The following is an 18,703-nucleotide window of genomic DNA, read 5'->3' as shown; positions in this document are numbered from 1 at the left end:
TAGCTGATTAATAACTGGATTTAAAGAGCTCAAAGCAGGTCAAATGTTAAGAAATGCACATATCCACTACTGCTTGAACATAATCTAGCTCCTTAGTTTCCTGTTTTACATTATTGGATGAACTGTTTAATCCAGTTGTGTATGAATATTGCGACTGCTAAGGTCAGACACACCTGATTTAATCAGTTTGAATAATATGAGTGTGCGTGAGTCATACCGAACCCAAAGTTTAAATAAAATTAAAATAAAACAAACAAAAAACAGCTTGGTGCCTTCTGTCATTTTAGATTATTGTAAAGGGAAAAAAATCAATTATACCTCATCATAACCTAGTTTTAAGTTTAGTTTAAAACAGCAATAAAAAAAAAATCAATTATACCTCATCATAACCTAGTTTTAAGTTTAGTTTAATAGAGCAAATTATTCTTTTTCAATTACTACAATGAATAAAATTAAAAATCAGCGTTATCTGGCTTTTTAAAGTGTGTGTTTTTAATTACATATGATCTTTGTTTCTTTTGCTTGCAGTGTTATTTGGCCAGTTTGTGGTGTTTCAAACATTGCCGAGTGACGTTGTGGAGATCTATGATGGATCTACCACCGATGCATCGCTTCTCTCATCGATTTATGGATCCCATTCAGGTAAAAATATGGGTGACTTTTGTAGTTCTTGTGTCGTTGTATGTTTTACTGTAACAAAGCCTCACAAAACTATGCAAATAAAATATCTTGAACACTTTATCATTTTCATTCACCTCCATTCATACTGCTTCAGTAATTTTAAAAAATAAATAATAATACTGTAATGCTCCAGTAATGTTAATAATAGTAATAATACTGTAATAGTAATCATTAGTCAACCCATGAATCATGTAATAAAATATAGAGACAAATGTGTGTTATTTTTTCCCCTTGTCTGTTTCCATATCTGATCTGTCTTTACATTACAGGGGAGACACTCCCTTTGAGCTCAGGAAATAAGGTAACACTTAAGTTTACCTCAAATGGAACGGACACAGCAAAAGGATTTCATTTTGTTTACCAAGGTAGGACTTCTCCTCAGAAACTGTTTCCGAATTTTTTCATGTGCTGTCCTAATTGACCCTGAAAGTGCAATGACAATATTGCTTCCTTATTTATTTATTTTTTTTTAAATTATTTTTTTTTTTAATAATATAATTTCACCTGGCACACTTTCTATTATGGCAGATAACAATAGCAAAGCAGGATGCTGTGCTGTCAAAGTGCTTATCCAGGCAGACTAGAAAACAATAATGCACGACACAAGTGAAGACTACTGATGTTCTAACCATTCCCCTCTGCCTCCTTTGTCTTTCTGTCTCATCCTCCATTGTCTCTGTGTCAATCTTGCCTACCCACTCCTCTCCCATCGCTATCTTTGTCTACTCCTGCTTTCATCTCTTTCCTAGCCGTCCCCAGGACAAGCTCCTCTCAGTGTAGCTCTGTCCCGGAGCCCCGTTTTGGGAAGCGTATTGGGAATGACTTTGGCACAAGTATGGTTGTGCTCTTTGAATGCAATCCAGGCTATACGCTGCATGGCGCCAGTGCCATCAAGTGTGAGGCTGTGCCCAATGCTCTGGCCCAGTGGAATGGCACTGTGCCCACATGTGTTGGTAAGTGGCCTCATCCTCCACTCTCTATTCTTTCTCCACAGTCACACACCGATGGAGCTTATGTCAGTCACCTGTTTCAAAACACTTTTTTGGGTGGGAATAAAAAAGTATGATATCTTTAAAACAAAAGCACATTTAAAACAATTACATGTGAAGTCACTCATGAACCTGATGTATTTTTTGTAATATTGCTTATATGTGTATAATATGTATGTATATGAAAGAATTAACGCATTAATGAGACAACATATGGCTTTTATCGTGATTACCAACATACGAGTGTTTTTATCCACTAATATTTTGATTTCATTATTATCTTTTGTGAAGTTAACTATACCAGAATTAACAAAGGTCTCGCCATTGTTTGGCATGGCATAGTCACACCATTTGTGTGACATGCATGCTGTGTCAGCAGCATCCACAGTTACCAAAACAAGCGTATTCAGCAAGACTTTTATTCTGGTTGACAAGGACAATGAAACTGAATGGTGGACATATGGATGAAAAGTGGCCGTGTGCCAGCCAATGAAATTTCTTAGTTGCGTGCGGTAGACCTTGAGTCAGGGATCGTCAGATAACACAGCTACATAAGGAAAAGCAGTACAATAACCACAACCATTTCAAACATTGCTATATTTAGCTGGAGGTAAATTTTCGCTCTAATGTATGGGTTCGGATCGTAAAAAATGGCATGAGCATCACTGTAATACTGTACAAGTTTTAAACTGCTGTAACATTTTGCATTTTTTTGATTAAACAGATAGTTGTGACAAATATGATGTGCCGTGAAACACAGAATTTACGATGATAGAGCTCTGTTACATAAACATAATTACATGACTTTTCCTATTGACATGAAAGAACAAAACACTTTTTTGGCTCAGTGATGATTAATTAATCAATTAATTAATTAAAATAATTATATTAATTAATTGTGCAGTGTAAATTGATGCTTTTCTGTTGTTTGTGGATAGGTTAAAATGAAATTTGGTAGGTATATGCCAGAAATGGATACGCATTGATCCATAGCGCCCAATTTTCATTACTACTATTATTATTATTATTTTATTTTTATTTTTTTAATTTTGTATCAGGGCTGATTAATTAATTGCAGACATACAGTATTGTGACTGCACAGTAGGGCAAATAAGTATTTAGTCAACCACCAATTGTGCAAGTTCTCCTACTTGAAAAGATTAGAGGCCTGTAATTGTCAACATGGGTTAACCTCAACTATGAGAGAAAGAATCTGGGAAAAAAAACAGAAAATCACATTGTTTGATTTTTAAAGAATTTATTTCCAAATTACAGTGGAAAATAAGTATTTGGTCACCTACAAACAAGTAAGATTTTTGGCTGTCAAAGAGGTCTAACTTCTTCTAACGAGGTCTAACGAGGCTCCACTCGTTACCTGTATTAATGGCACCTGTTTTAACTCATTATCGGTATAAAAGGCACATCTCCTCTTGGTGTAAAGCAGTGCTTCTCAATTATTTTCTGTCACGCCCCCCCCCAAGGAAGATGTAAATGTTTCGCGCCCCCCCTAAATTCTGCCGCCACTGTAAATAGTATCATTTGTCTATAAAATTACTATTATAAATACGCATCTGCCTAACATTGACTCCTTTTTTTCTAATAAAGAAAAAAAGTAACATAGATCAACTTATAATAAAGTATAACTTTATTAACATGGTTTTGTTTGTAACAGAGAAGACGTGCATCAATTTGCCTGAATTTGAAAAAAAGTCACATCCAAACTGTAAAAAATACACTCAAGGTACATTTTTGACCATTTGATACAGAAAACTAAAATGTAATAAAATCAGTAAATAATAACAAATTAAAATTGATTAGAAACATTCACTCATGAGGACAATATGCCAAAAACATGTGACCAAAAAAACAAAACTGAATAAAAGAAAAAAAAGAGTGTCCTTGGACAGGACAGTTTTTATTTTTGCTGCTCACAGTATTTACCTCCTTTGCAATGGTGTGGAGTTATTTTGCAATGAGCATGCTAACAATGCTCTCTGGTTTACTGATATAACACTGACAAAGCAGGACGATTGTTGGCAACATTCGGCACGTTTTCACTGGAAAACAATCAAGCGGCTTATCAATGAGATTGGGGCCTAATGTCTTTAAGTTGCGTCTTAATTGATTTGGCTTCTGGCTGTCCGCTATAATTATTTTTAGACACAGTAAACAGTGGTCTTTCCTTATCACACACTGTATTAAAAGTCAAAGCTAAAAGGCAAACGGCACAAAAAAGTGCATTCTCGGCGGCCGTGGTAGAACCGTAGGTGAGAGCGGTCGTCGTCCAAGCCGAAAATGGCACTTCTCGGGCGGCGACGTGAGAACCGGACAAGACAGTGGGTCGCTGCGTGAGTGAGTCCGGTCGGAAAACGGCTTTCGAAAACGGCGGTGGCACAATGCTCTTCATATCTGTTTTCTGCGTGTGCTGAGTGCTCTTCCTTAGTTCAAAAATACTGCGCGCACTCTGAAAATGAGAGCGCCACTGCCACCTACTGAGTGGATGTGCAAGTACACTTTATTCCAGTACGGCAAAAAAAAAAAGCATGTTCCCCGAGGTCACATGCGCCCCCCCTGGCATCGCTCTGCGCCCCCCCAGGGGGGCGCGCCCCACTATTTGAGAAGTACATGTGTAAAGAAATCAACTGTGGGAGCAATTATTAGAAAATGGAAGGCATACAAGACCACTGATAATCTCGCTCGATCTGGGGCTCCATGAAAAATCTCACCCCGTGGCGTCAAAATGATAACAACGGTGAGCAAAAATCCCAAAACCACACGGGGGGACCGAGTGAATGACCTTCAGCTGGGACCACAGTAACAAAGGCTACTATCAGTAACACAGTACGCCGCCAGGGACTCAAATCCTACACTGCCAGACGTGTCCCCCTGCTGAAGGAAGTACATGTCCAGGCCCGTCTGCGGTTCGCTAAAAAGCATTTGGATGATCCAGAAGGGGACTGCGAGAATGTGTTATGGTCAAATGAAACCAAAATAGAACCTTTTGGTAGAAACACAGGTTATCGTGTTTGGAAGAGAAAGAAGACTGAAATGCATCTCAAGAACACCATACGCACTGTGAAGCACGGGGGTGGAAACATCATGCTTTTTGGCTGTTTTCTGCAAACAGACCAGGACAACTGATTTGTGTAAAGGAAAGAATGAATGGGGCCATGTATCAAGAGATTTTGAGTGAAAATCTCCGTCCATCAGCAAGGGCATTGAGGTGAGACGTGGCTGGGTCTTTCAGCATGACAATGATCCCAAACACACAGCCAGGGCAACAAAGGAGTGGCTTCGTAAGAATCATTTCAAGGTCCTGGAGTGGCCTAGCCAGTCTCCAGACCTCAAACCCATAGAAAATCTGTGGAGGGAGTTGAAAGTCCGTGTTGCCCAATGACAGCCCCAAAACATCACTGCTCTAGAGGAGATCTGCATGGAGGAATGGGCCAAAATACCAGCGACAGTGTGTGAAAAGCTTGTGAAGAGTTACAGGAAACGTTTGGCCTCAGTTATTGCCAACAAAGGGTGCATAACAAAGTATTGAGATGAAATTTTGGTATTCACCAAATACATACTTTCCACCATGATTTGCAAATCAATTCTTTAAAAATCAAACAATGTGATTTTCTGTTTTTTCTTCTCCACATTCTGTCTCTCATGGTTGAAGTTTACCCATATTGACAATTACAGGCCTCTATAATATTTTCAAGTGGGAGAACTTGCACAATTAGTGGTTGACTAAATACTTATTTGCCCCACTGTAAGTAAGAAGTGCTCTTCGTCACAGACTTCTGCCTGTATAACAAATATTTTCAAACACTATCTGCTAGTGTTTGCCTTGCAATATGACTGTCGTTGTAGGCTATAGTTGACCATATTGGATGTTGGTTATGTTCATAATGTGATTATGTGCATCGTTGCTGCGTGAGCAAATTATAAGATCATAAAAAATATGTTGTGAGAACTGCCAGTAGGGGTATAATAAGAGTCCATCCTAAACCTTCAATCCCTGGTGGATTTCATGGATTTCAACTAGTGTTGCACCGATACCATTTTTTGGGCCCGATACCGATACAGATACCTGGCTGTGTAGTATCGGCCGATACCGATACCATTCCGATACCACTCTGTTTGCAAAAAAAAAAATATATATATATATATATATATATATATATATCATGGCGGTTTCTAATTCATAAATGTAGTATATGGACTACTATATGGACTACTTCATAAATGTAGTATATGGACTACGCGTCGCTCTGGGCGCGCGAGAGTTGGCATGGGATCTAACATAGGACATCTAGGTTGCTATCTGATGATATCTAGTGTGCGCGCTGCGCCACTTGAGTGTTTTCTGGCCACAGAAGTCACTTCTGCTCATTACTGCACAACACCAGCATATGGCAATAGACTTTCATAAACAGGACGAGTTTGAAGTACGGCGCTCTTAATCTGCCACTCATTGTTCATCATGAAACCATAACCTTTCTGATCCCATCGGCACCACAACAGCAGGCGTTAGCTTATGCATGCTAATCGTTTGTGAATGCCATGTTAGAAAAGCAGCGTAACATCGTGGATATGCGTTGTAGTGAACATTCTTAATATTGAAGACGAAGGTGTTATTTACGTTTGGTAATTTTGAGAGAAAGACATACAGATGTCATTCATCGGGATTTGGGAAGTTAGCTCACATGGGGAGGACAGTTCATTTGCGCTCAAGTGATGCAAGTAGATGGTATCGGCGCCCTAAATGTTGGTACTAAAGGAACCTGTGTTTTAAATAACCTGTTATATGATTAATCCTCAAGGTTCCATTCGTGTTCGTTTTTGTTAAAGGACTCCAATAACGATGACATGTTCAAAGTCAACAATGTATTGCCCTAAGTTAATGACAGAGGAGTTCTAAGCAGCATGCTGGGTCAGTGAACTACTCCTGGTCCTAGCCCAAAAAAGATCGGAGTAGACTGACAAAGTCTTTCCGACTTGCCCAGTATTTTATACATGCGAGTGAAGAACTGAGGATGTGTGTTCATGTGAGTTCATGTGATTAGAGTCATTATGTCCATGGAAATCCCGGTCATTATTGTCACATGTGATGAATGATAATCAAAGACGTCTGCTGTCGATATGGCCGAAGTGCTGGACACCCCCACGTTGTCGTCCGGCCTGAAGACTGTTGCCCTTTGTTGTCCTCTGGTCCTAGGGAGCTTCCAAAGCGAATGGCCTTCCTATGGCCCGTTGACCTTTTGCTGCTACCTCCCTCCTGACCGCCATCAAGAGTCCCAAGTGGTCTTTTGTCAAAGGGTCCCTGTGCCTATAGAAACAGTCTTAACATCCTTGTAGCAATTACATTTCATTGTTTCGTTCTTATAATTTTGGTATTAAATATAAGCTATTTAATTTCACTTCCCTTCAGTACTCGTCGATACCGATACCACCAATTTGGGCCAAATCGGCACCCCTGCCGATACTGGTATCGGTATCGGTGCAACTTTAATTTCAACTGGTGATGACGCTCACTAGCAGGTTCGAAACAGTACGTCTGCACACCAGTTATCACCAAGGCAACTGTAAAAAGGAACAGGGTGACAAAAGACAGGAGTTCAAAAGAACAAAACTTGGTTTTTAACATTTTCTGGCTTCCCTTTACTTATCAGTGATTGACTTATTTTCTTTATTTCACTCATATATTTGCTACGAATTGTGAGCTGAAGTATTGTCCTCCTCCGTATCCCCAAGCAATTGGCCATCAATACAAATACTGTACAAATAGCTACTTATTTGGATTCACCACACAAGGTCGAAAAAGAAAACAATATTATATTGTCCTGACATACAGTATGTAGTTTTCTATGTTCAAAGATGATAGTGAAATGTAAACAATGGTGTAGTCTTGTAAAGTTTTGAGTTGACTAAAGCATAAGTGGGGTCTTGCGTACCGACATTATTCACTTTTATAATATCATGTGATTTAGCACTAAATGTACATTAATAATTATTATAAAATCATGTGATTCAGCACCAAACGTATATGTACAGTAAAATATCTTTAGTATCATAATACTTATACACTGCTGGCCAAAAGTATTGGCACCCTTGCAATTCTGTTAGATAATTCTCAATTTCTCTCAGAAAATTATTGCAATTACAAATGCTTTGTTAGTAAGTAATATCTTCATTTATTTTGCTTGCAATGAAAAAAGCATTGCCCCACTCAAGTTCGCGAGGTGAATTCTTTTATGAGGTAGTGGTCACTACACTGATCCCCCCCGGAATTCACCCACACAGGACGCCAGGCGTAACCCGATTTAACGGAACGGAACGGTCGGGTTGCACTGCCAAGGCAACATCCGCGGCCACAACAGCGTCATCTTTCAGTTCAATAGTTTAGTTATTTGTAAATAAATTGTTAGTTTTCTATCAAAAGCGCTATTTGTCTTGTTGTTTATGTTATTTTGTAGAAGGAAAACATTATTCAGATATTTGGTACCGTATGTCACAAAAGCAAAAAATAGCTGTGTTAAAGTCAAAGTTATGTTTGAAATGTATGCTTTTACAAAAAGCTCAATTTCTCTGTTTTTTAATCAGAAATGGGAGAATTGCTCCGACTAAGCTATTTTGTAACGCTGATTTCTAAAGAAAGGAAAAAGATTTAGGGCTGTCAAACGATTAAAAATTTTAAATTAATTACAGCTTAAAAATTAATTAATCGCAATTAATTACAATTCAAACCATCTATAAAATACGCCACATTTTTCTGTAAATTATTGTTGGAATGGAAAGATAAAACACAAGACGGATATTTACATTCAACATACGGTACATAAGTACTGTGTTTGTTTATTATAACAATAAATTAACAAGATGGCATTAACATTATTAACATTCTGTTAAAGCAATCCATAGATAAAAAGACTTGTAGTTCTTAAAAGATAAATGTTAGTACAAGTTATAGAAATTTTATATTAAAACCCCTCTCAATGTTTTCGTTTTAATAAAAATAGTAAAATGTTCAATCAAAAATTAAACTAGTAGCTCGCCATTGTGGATGTCAATAATTACACAATGCTCATGTGGTGCTGAAACCCATAAAATCAGTTGCACCCAAGCGCCAGCAGAGGGCGAAAAAACACCAAAAAACACAAGCAACAAGTGTACATTACACTGTGCTGTCATTTTAATCTGTTTGAGCGGGGCATGTGCGTTAAATGCGTCAAATATTTTAACGTGATTAATTTAAAAAAATAATTACCACCCGTTAACGCGATAATTTTGACTGCCCTAAAAAAGATATGAACTAACTGTTTTCCCTGCTTTTTGGTGGGTTCCATGTTTATATAGCAAAAGAACAGAATTTTCTGTCTGCCTTGCAAAATCAGTCAAAATCCAGTAAAACGGCTGGGAGTGAAGGGGGTTTCTCCGGTGAAAATGGTTGGGAGTGAATGAGAAAAGAGACGTGTTTTTGATCATTGTTATTTAATACTTATTTTGGCTGAAAAGCACAGATGAAAATCTTTTTTATTTGTTTTTTTTTTTTTTTTTTTTTTTGCCCAAAACACTTTTGCTGGGTTAAAGAGCACACATGCTTCCATGGTTGTACTGTTGATTTTCTTGTGGAGAATAGACTACTAAGTTCCCATGTAGCGAGACACTAACAAAATACTCTACAGTCCACATTTAAAAATTTAAAGCATCCCAGATGATCTTTCCCAGACTCTTTAAACTGGCACTTACCACACTCCTTGGGAAATAATTTACAATCAATTTAAGTGTCTTATTATGTCAGTCCTCAGTTAGGTGAAATTAACAAGAATATTTTACTGGAGGAATAAAAGGGAGAAGTAAAACACAGCATTATACTGTATATATACTTTATTTTTTTAATTTGTTATTATTTATTTATTTTTAATTTCTGGCTCATCTTAAATGCTTAGGTAGTAGAGCATAAACAAATACTAAATCATTTATATTGTGGAAAATTACAAATGCCCAGACATGCATAAATGTGCAGCTTGCTCTGATTCATTTTCAGCAAGCCAGCACCATGGAATTCACAGCGACACTTGTGTGAACAATTTAGCAGCACCAGACAGATTATTTCTATTTCATACGTCTTAATGTAATTTTTCCTGATGACTTGTCAGCTGACAATATGCTCGTCCAAAAATGAATACAATCCTTCCTCTTCAGTCTTTTCCCATGCAGTATTCCTTTTTAATTTTCAAGCATTTTTTGCTAAATGATACATTAAGACAATGGATAACAAAATATAAAGATGCAATAAAACAGGTGTAAACTTAAATAATAAGATAATTAATAACGCAGACAAATATAAATAATATAATTTATTGATTAAATTATCTAATTAAACATCACTGTGAAAACACATGAGACAGTGCAAACAATGTCTCATAATATGAAGTCTCCATGCTTGTCTACGTGCAGTAACTCTGAATTATGAGTTTGTCACAGATTGAGATGGGTAGGGAGCTCTCATACTTTTATGAGCCTCATGATTTCTAATCTCGCGCTACAAATTATGTGAAGTGACAGCTCAGGGGACTCAAAGGAGCAGTTAAATCAAAGTGAAATTGCAAGTCTTTCCTTGAAATGCATCTGCAGTTTCCTGTTAAGATTTTGGCCTCACGTTAGATGTGTTTTGGAAGTCTTGAAACCTACAGTTAACCTCTTCCTAAACGGGACTCAAGGGACAAATCCAAAACATGTATCCTTAAATGTATTTGACCAGCTGGTGTTAAGGGTAATGCACCAGAATATACACATTTATAAAGTGTGTTCAGACCCCTAAAGAAAAGCCTTTTACCTGCGATTAATGGCTGTCTCATCCACCACCAACTAATAGATTCTCTACGTACTTATGTATTTGGTCTTACCCAAATTAAAAATTCTGGCAAGCATAATTTGATAATGGTGAACAATTTTTATCAAAGTGTCTAATGAGAGTGGATTCATACCACTCAAATCAGCTGGAGTTGAAGTGTACAATGTACAGACAACAAAACATTCAATGTCCAAGGTATTTAACTTGTATCGTAGAGTTAAAAAAATGTCTGCTTGGTCTGATATAAATCAATTTTATTGCCAAACACGAACATCAGGCCTCAGCTATAAATAACATTACCATGGCATCATGACTTGATAAAATCATGAGATCCCATACTGAATGGCTGTGTCATATATTTGAAATAGATTTTCTTTCATGTGGCTTGGAGGAAAAGTAATTTTTTCGTCTCTCGCTAGGTTTCTCCCCCTCACTTATTGATAGTTAGCGTTGTATATCCTTAATAACATTTTAGATCTGATAATTATATATACAGAGGGATGCAAAAGCAGATTTATATTACCAGTTGTAGAATCAGAAATCAACAATCATATCAATTCACAAAATTGTTTGATGATGTATTGCTTTGTTGTTTTGTTTTCAAATTACTGTATATGAAGGCTATCGGTTGAATCAGTTTTTTGTTAAAATTTCATCACATTACATAACATTTACTTCAATTAAAGATGACTAAATTTAGAAACATTTACGTATGTAACATTCAAGTAAGTAGAATTCATTTATGACTACCGTTATTCCTGTAAAAGCATTGCTAAGTAGAGGGAAAACATATAAGGGGTTTAAAAAATCAAACCATGTACACAATAGAGGCTTGTATCGTATGATACATGATATATTTTGTTATATTGTGCATCAATAAACAGCAGTGACAAAAAACAAAGTATTTGTTAAATGTAGCATAGTTTGGCAAAATGCATAATCTGCCTAGCTACCTAATACATTGTACTGTATTGGCCAGAATATAAGACGGCCCTGATTATAAGACCCCCTCTTTTTCAAGACTCAAGTTTGAAAAAAAGACTTTTTGAACACCAAAATAATTTTTATACAGAAAATAATTACAATTCATGTAATGTAATGTTCAGTACAGTACAGTACAAAAAGCATGTTATTTTGCCTCATTCAAATCTTAATATCTTAGCATTTAAATATGTAAACTAAACTGCAATCACATTCATAAATGAATGGCTTCTGGTTTTGGAAATGTAAATAAACCAATCTATTGTGATAAAACGACAAAATTGCAATAACTGCATTAACCATCAAAGTGAAGTCTAACTGTCACTGTAGTCTTGAAACAAATCTGAATAAGGAAAAACATTGCAATAAAATAATGCAAACTGGTTAAACTTGAGAGTAGCTGAGATCTGTCATGACAGAAAATTGCTTCAATGATATCTGGCGCCATCTAGCGTCGTGAATGGGGAGAGTAGCTGAGATCTGTCATGACAAAACATCGCTTCAATGATATCTGGTGCCATCTAGTGTTGTGAATGGGTATAATGTCTAGACCGCAAATATAAGACGACCCCCTCTTTTTCAGTCTCATTTCAATGCAAAAAACAGTCTTATATTCGGGCCAATACGGTATATACGAGTGCTTATATTCTAAAAAAGTTGGCAGGTATAACATGTTTTCAAGCATATTGATTTTTTAATTTCAGCACAAGCGTCAGTGTAGCATGGCCATTGAAAGCAGTGAAAAATTTAAAAGGCCTGGAGAATACTGTACTTGTGGCACTAGGAGAAACACTGTGTGCTGGCAAGACGTATTCAGAGTTGAAAGATGTGATTAATGCTCCCAGCTGGGGATAAAATTTCACTTAAAGCTCAACTGTTTATGCATGCTGCAAGACACAGTTTTGTGATGCCATATAAAACCTGCCTGGCATTAAATCAAGCGGGAACGGGTGTAAACTTTACTCGGAAACTATCCAAAATAAAGGACAGCTTTCCACAACTATAGCTAGTTTATTGTGTGTTCAGTCTTTATCATCTGGCATTAAGTGAAGACATTTTACAGATGATCATTAAGACCATAAGTGTTGGTTTAAAGCGGAGGTGTCAAGCGTTTTCATTTCAACTTGTAGATTTGTGGTCTAAAAAGCTAAAATAACAGGAAAGCTCACAACACACACACACGGACACGATAGTACAACACTGTAAATAAATATTCAGTTTAGCAGATGATTATCTTGTTTGAAAGTTGGTTGAAAAACAACCAAAGAAAATTAACACAAATGAGTACAATTTCAACACTTTTATAAATAAGTGTTTTATTTCACATACATTATATGCAGTTGACAGGTCACAGTGGATCTTTGTATAATATATTTTAGAAATAACTTCATTCATCCATCCATCCATCCAATATCAATACAGCTGATCCTCATAAAACAATGTATGACCAGAAAGTATTTTAAACTGACATGCTGTACATTGCCACATCTGCCTGGAAATTTGACTACCTCAATTGACTCATCGCTCCAAATAAACTCAAGTCCTAACTTTTCAAAAAGTTCTGTACATTCAAAAGGTGTTTGAACTATAACTGTTGACACATTTTTGTAATATTCAGTCTTTATTCTATAGGAAGCAGCCATTTTAACAGGATATAGGTGATACAACAGTGTCTTATATGAAGTAAGCTTACCTTGCTCCTAAAACTTGCAATGTTTTTAACCTTCTACAAATAGATTATGTAAGACATGCTTTTAGAATAGCTTGCAGCTTTAACGCACAATCTAGAGCCTGTTATCAAAAATGAACTAAACAGGCAGAACAATGATCATGGGCCGGATTGAACACCTTCTCTTTGCGGGCCGATGCGGCCCTCGAGCCGTCTGTTTGACATCAATACCGTAATTTCCCGAATATAAGGAACCCCCATCAGACGCAAATTTATATAAAAATACAACGGTTTTGTAGATAAAGTAATGCTTTTATTGAGATATTAATTTCGAGTGGGGACGGGACGTCACTCGTAGCTTTTTCTTAGCTTAGCTCCCGCAGCTAATGGAGCGTACCAACTCTCTCAATAACAGAGGGTAGCACGAACAGAGAACTCGGGTCCATTTTGCAGTAAATTGGGGGGCTTGAGATATTAATTTTGAGTGATGACGTCCCCCTAAGCCCCTCATTTACTGCAAAATGGTTCCGAATTTGTGCCATTCATTTGTGCTAGTTGTTAGGACACCCCTCTGTTATGTTATGTTAATGGCGCGTACCAACTCTCTCCCTCTGTTATTTTAATGAAGCGTACCAACTCTCTCAATAACAGAGGGGTGTCCTAACAACTAGCACAAACGAATGGCACCAATTCGGAACCATTTTGCAGTAAATGAGGGGCTTAGAGCGACGTCATCACTCAAAATTAATATCTCAAGCCCCCCAATTTACCGCGAAATGGACCCAATTTTTTTTGTGTTCTGTTCGTGCTAGTTGTTAGGACACCCCTCTGTTACTGAGAGAGTTGGTATGCTCCATTGGCTGCGGGAGCTAAGCTAAGAAAAAGCTACGAGTGACGTCCCCACTCGAAATTAATATCTCAATAAAAGCATAATACAGCATCTACAAAACCGTTGCAGCACAAACGATTAACATCAATATTATATAAATTTGCGTCTGAGGGGGGCAACTTTACGGAGGCCCGTAGAGATGGTCACAAAGCACATATAGCAAAGTGTCGTCTTATTTATTATTTATTTATTTATTTTTTTTTAACTTCTGGGTCATCGTCTTTACAATTGTCTTGCGAGCCTTTTGCGGTCGTGCTGCGAGCCTTTTGCGGTCGTGCTGCGAGCCATTTGCTGTCGTGTTGTGACAATTTAGGTTCGTGCTTTTGCCAATTTGCGATCGCGCTTTAGGAATTAGGGATCGTGTTGTGGCAGTTTGCATTCGTGCTTTTTTTCTTTTGCAAAGCGTTTGCATTTAGGGTTCGTGCTTTTTCTATTTGCAAAGTGTTTTGACTTTGCATTTCTCCTGGCACCTCTCGGCCACCGTAGATCTGTTCGCATGGGACAGAGCTAGAGTGAAGCGGTACAGAGATCCTGAGTTTTTAACCCTGAAAAATAACCCACTACAATGGTGGAAAGGGCGGCATATTGTTTCCACGAAACGCAGTCTACTTAAACATGAACATGTGGATTAGTTGATCTTCTTCAAGAAAAATCTGCCCATCAAAAGAGATATAGACAGTGATGAGGAATGAAAAAATGTGGAAGCACAGGCATAAGTGAATGACTTTGCTGCGTATAAGGTTAAAGTAATGATTATAGACCTGTCTGTCCAAAATGCCATGTTTTTATTCCCCCCGTTATACCAGTGGTAAAGCATAATTTACTATTTATTTATGATAACACTAACAGGTTTAATTCTTTTTTTCAAGAGCTGCTGCATATAATATTTTTTGCTTGTAAGGTGTTTACGTTGAAAGTTTGCACTTAAATTACTTACCTATTGTGTTCAAAACACCAGGAAATACAGTAATTAAATTACTGCACTTTATTGTTGTCTGTCAGTGGAGTTTTATTGTATTATCAATCCCATCCAACAAAAGGACGGTCATATAGTAAGCCTTATTTTTTTTCTCATAAAAAAATAAAACATAACATTGGTATGACATTTTGTTGTTTAATTTTGCTATTAAAAATGTGGTCTTTTTTACATATATTTAAAATACTGTACGAACATACACAACAAATGTTTACTATCGTATCGTTTTCACTCTGTATCGAACCGTACCGTTCTTAAACTGAATCGCTCGGCCTAAAAAATGTATCGTTTTTTTAATCGAATTGTAACCTGTGTATCTAGATACATATGGAATCGGCTTCATGCCAGAGATTCCCAACCCTAGTTTATATATATATTTCTGTCTCCATCCATGTACCCGTTTATAATGTGCACCATGATTTTACAAGTTGATTTTGGTAGAAAAAAAGTGTGCGTTATATTCGGGAAATTACGGTAGTATGTTGTATTTAAAATCCGCTCGTGGCCCGGGTGGGCGGGCGGGGGTGGGTGTAGGCGTGGGGTTGGTGATGCGTCCCCTCCTGCCATCCCTGAAGGCCGGTTGATGGGCGCGCGGGTGGCCCGGGGGACCACCCTGGGTCCCGGGGGGGGGGGACGGTGGCTCCTTTGCTGGGCGGTTGGAGGAGGGATGGGCTGCGCATGGCCCCCCCAACCCCCCCGCCCGCCCTCCCTCCCCGGGCTGGCTGGGTGTGGGCCGTGGCCCTGGGTTGGTGCCCGCGCGGTCTCTCCGCCCGTCTGCGTGGCTGTCGCGCGCCCGGTGGGGCTTGCGTGCTGCTGGATGTGGTAGGGCATGCTCGGGTTGGGGGTTCCGGTGCCGGGATTGGCGATGCGGCGGCGTAGGGTTGGTCGCCAACGGGCTTTCACTCATAAGAGATTCACACGATTACTGGGTTCTAGATCACAGAACTGATTTGTGTACACTCTACCCCTTTCAATCACTTAGCTTATAGTCTTATAGACACCCCCACCCCCATTCTCCTCTTTCACTGGCCAATAGGCCCCCACATGGTGTAAACAGGAAATACATCTCGCTGACGATAGCACCAGCATATTAGTAACTAGTTTAGATGTTCAATGTATTTCTTGTTGTTGTTTGTGTATGTGTTTCTTTTCTTTCTTCTCTTGTATTTCTTTTCTTCTGTCCCCCCATAATCCCTTCCTGTTCGCTGCTTTGTCATAATAAAAAGGTATTTTGAATGATCACAATGGGAGTATGTCAGACTCTCAATGTGAAACATTAAAACTGTTCAGAATCCGGGCACTTAGACTTCCATTCTCTGTGTCAAACAGCTGAACAGGACAGGTTTAAAAAAATAAAAAATAAATAAATAAATAAATAAATAAATAAAATCCGCCCGCCTTTCCACAATTGAGCTTCTATCGCTTCCTGTGTCACTATTTCCAGTTCCCTGCGGAGGGGTGCTGACAGGCCGCAAAGGCACTATACTGTCTCCTGGATATCCAGATCCATATGCCAACTATCTGAACTGTAACTGGAAAATAGCTGTTCCCGAGGGAGCTGGCATCCAAGTAAACTACCACTACTCTGTTTGATATTCATGTTTTAATTAACTGAACTTTGTGTAGCCCTTATGTCTGTAATGAATATATTTTACACCTGTGTACCATTTGCCTTTTTCGTAGATTCAAGTGGTGACCTTTGCAACAGAGCACAACTGGGATTCGCTTGATTTTTTCGATGGAGTTGATGGAAATGCTCCAAGACTCGGTAGCTACTCAGGTAAAACTAATTCAAGTGAATGTCATATGGCATCTGGAATGGTAAGTCAGAGATCACAAATTCTTGGAAGCAGAACAAATGTGGTGATGGACCAGATGACATTTGATTTGCTGTTTGAGAGCGCTGTGTAAAACCAGGTATAGATTACGAACATCTTCCCTTACAAATTATCCCCTGTGTGCAATGACAGTACTACCCCAAAGCTCCCGCAAATGACATCGGTGCTCTATCCTCACGTAATATCAACAGATTACAGACCACACTGTGTGAAGTTATGGAATTAGCTTTCGATTGTAAAAGTGAAATGAAATTACTTTGAAAATGCTCCTACTATATTCACATATTAATTAAATTATATCTTAATACTGTATGTCTGAAGGGTTTGCACGAAGAATGTAACAATATGGAAATGGTAATCAAAATTATAACACTTAGAGCCTTGATCCTATCTCAAGGTGTCTCATGGGCTAAGACTTTGACTATGACTTGTGACATTTGCAAAAAAGTTTTGTGTGACCCATTCCTGATTCGATTACTCGAACGCGGTCAGGAACACATCAGAGACGGTGCTTCATTAAGAATGTGAGAGCAACAGAATCAGAGACAGAGAGGGAACGAGCTAGAGAGAAGCGGTCGCATTTTACCTCGAAAACATGAGCCAATGCAAGTACATTTCCATACACTAGCACAAGTGTGTTCAGTACATTTGCATATTTGTGAAATATGTTCATCGGTTTTCTATTGCTGACAACTGACCACTCTTACTTCAGTCAATTTGCTGCTGATGCCATTCAATGAGCAGAGTAGCACATCTTGTCATTCATTTGAAATTATTTCAAAGTTGCAACATCAGACAGCAAGCAACAAACATTTTGTCGCAAAGTACAACATTTTGTGTAGCTGTAGCTTTTTTTACAGGCTATGTCAGCTAAAGTCTCAAGTTGTTGACAGTCTTGTATTACCTATAAAAAAAGAATGATAATTAAAACTACCTTTTTGTGATACCTACTCGTTTTTTTTGTGATATTGTCAGAGACAAAGATATGAAAGCAGAACTTTTTCCATGATATTTTATTTATTTATTTTATTTTATTTTATTTTATTTTATTTTATTTTATTTTTATTAATCAAAAAGGTATGCGATAGAAAGCTGCCAAGTACTTATTTTAACTTCATTATAGCTAATGGCACTAATATATATTTATAGTATTTATTTTCAAAAGAATTACCATGCTTGGATGCAAAACCTATTTTACTGTTAATGTAAATGGGATACAACCTGAAGAGTTTGTGTATCGTTAAAGGCCTAGTTTGCACTGTATTTACATGCTGCTACTCTCATTGTAATCTACGGTGGGACTGAAGTGCAAAACACAACGGCAAATCAAAAAACCACAACGGCAAATTTAAAAATACAACGGCAAATTAAATAAAAAAAAACAACGCAAATTAAAAAACACAACAGCAAATAACATAACAAAAATAAAAAACGAAACGCTAAATCACATAACAAAAAAACAAATTCAAAAACACATCTGCAAATTCAAAAACACAAAGGCAAATAACATAACAAAAAATACAAATTAAAAAAACAAAACGCCAAATCACTCAACAAAAAAACAAATTGAAAAATGCTCCCATTGGTTGAATTTGCAGGCACACTGTGTGTTAACTGACACCACTATTTACAGTCAATGGGAGCGTCGCGTTGGCACATCGAACGTACCAACAGGAAAATTGCGATGACCCACTATGACAACGCCAGCATATTTTACTTTATACGTATGTCTCAAATAAAAATATTCAAAGTGATTGAAGACGTATGGATGGATTTATAGCGGAAGCCACGTTCGCGTCTTCGGTAATGTTCATTTCCAAATGCAACACCAG

The 18,703-nt window shown here is 37.7% G+C and overlaps 1 protein-coding gene across 4 annotated transcripts in view; it reads left to right on the top strand.

The window, feature by feature from the left end:
* LOC130915132 (CUB and sushi domain-containing protein 3-like) overlaps window positions 1-18,703 on the top strand; it is a 386,272-nt gene that overhangs the window by 208,527 nt on the left and 159,042 nt on the right. For all 4 annotated transcript variants that reach the window (XM_057834920.1, XM_057834921.1, XM_057834919.1 and 1 more), the window contains exons 32-36: window positions 529-642; window positions 951-1,046; window positions 1,431-1,634; window positions 16,478-16,602; window positions 16,717-16,813. In XM_057834920.1, coding sequence (XP_057690903.1) covers window positions 529-642; window positions 951-1,046; window positions 1,431-1,634; window positions 16,478-16,602; window positions 16,717-16,813 — 636 coding nt within the window. The remainder of the gene's footprint in view (window positions 1-528; window positions 643-950; window positions 1,047-1,430; window positions 1,635-16,477; window positions 16,603-16,716; window positions 16,814-18,703) is intronic.

This window comes from Corythoichthys intestinalis, chromosome 4 (genome assembly GCF_030265065.1).
Source record: "Corythoichthys intestinalis isolate RoL2023-P3 chromosome 4, ASM3026506v1, whole genome shotgun sequence".
Classification (NCBI taxonomy): Eukaryota; Metazoa; Chordata; class Actinopteri; order Syngnathiformes; family Syngnathidae; genus Corythoichthys; species Corythoichthys intestinalis.
Note: the sequence above shows the minus strand (reverse complement) of the source record. Positions and strands in the feature narration are given on the sequence as shown.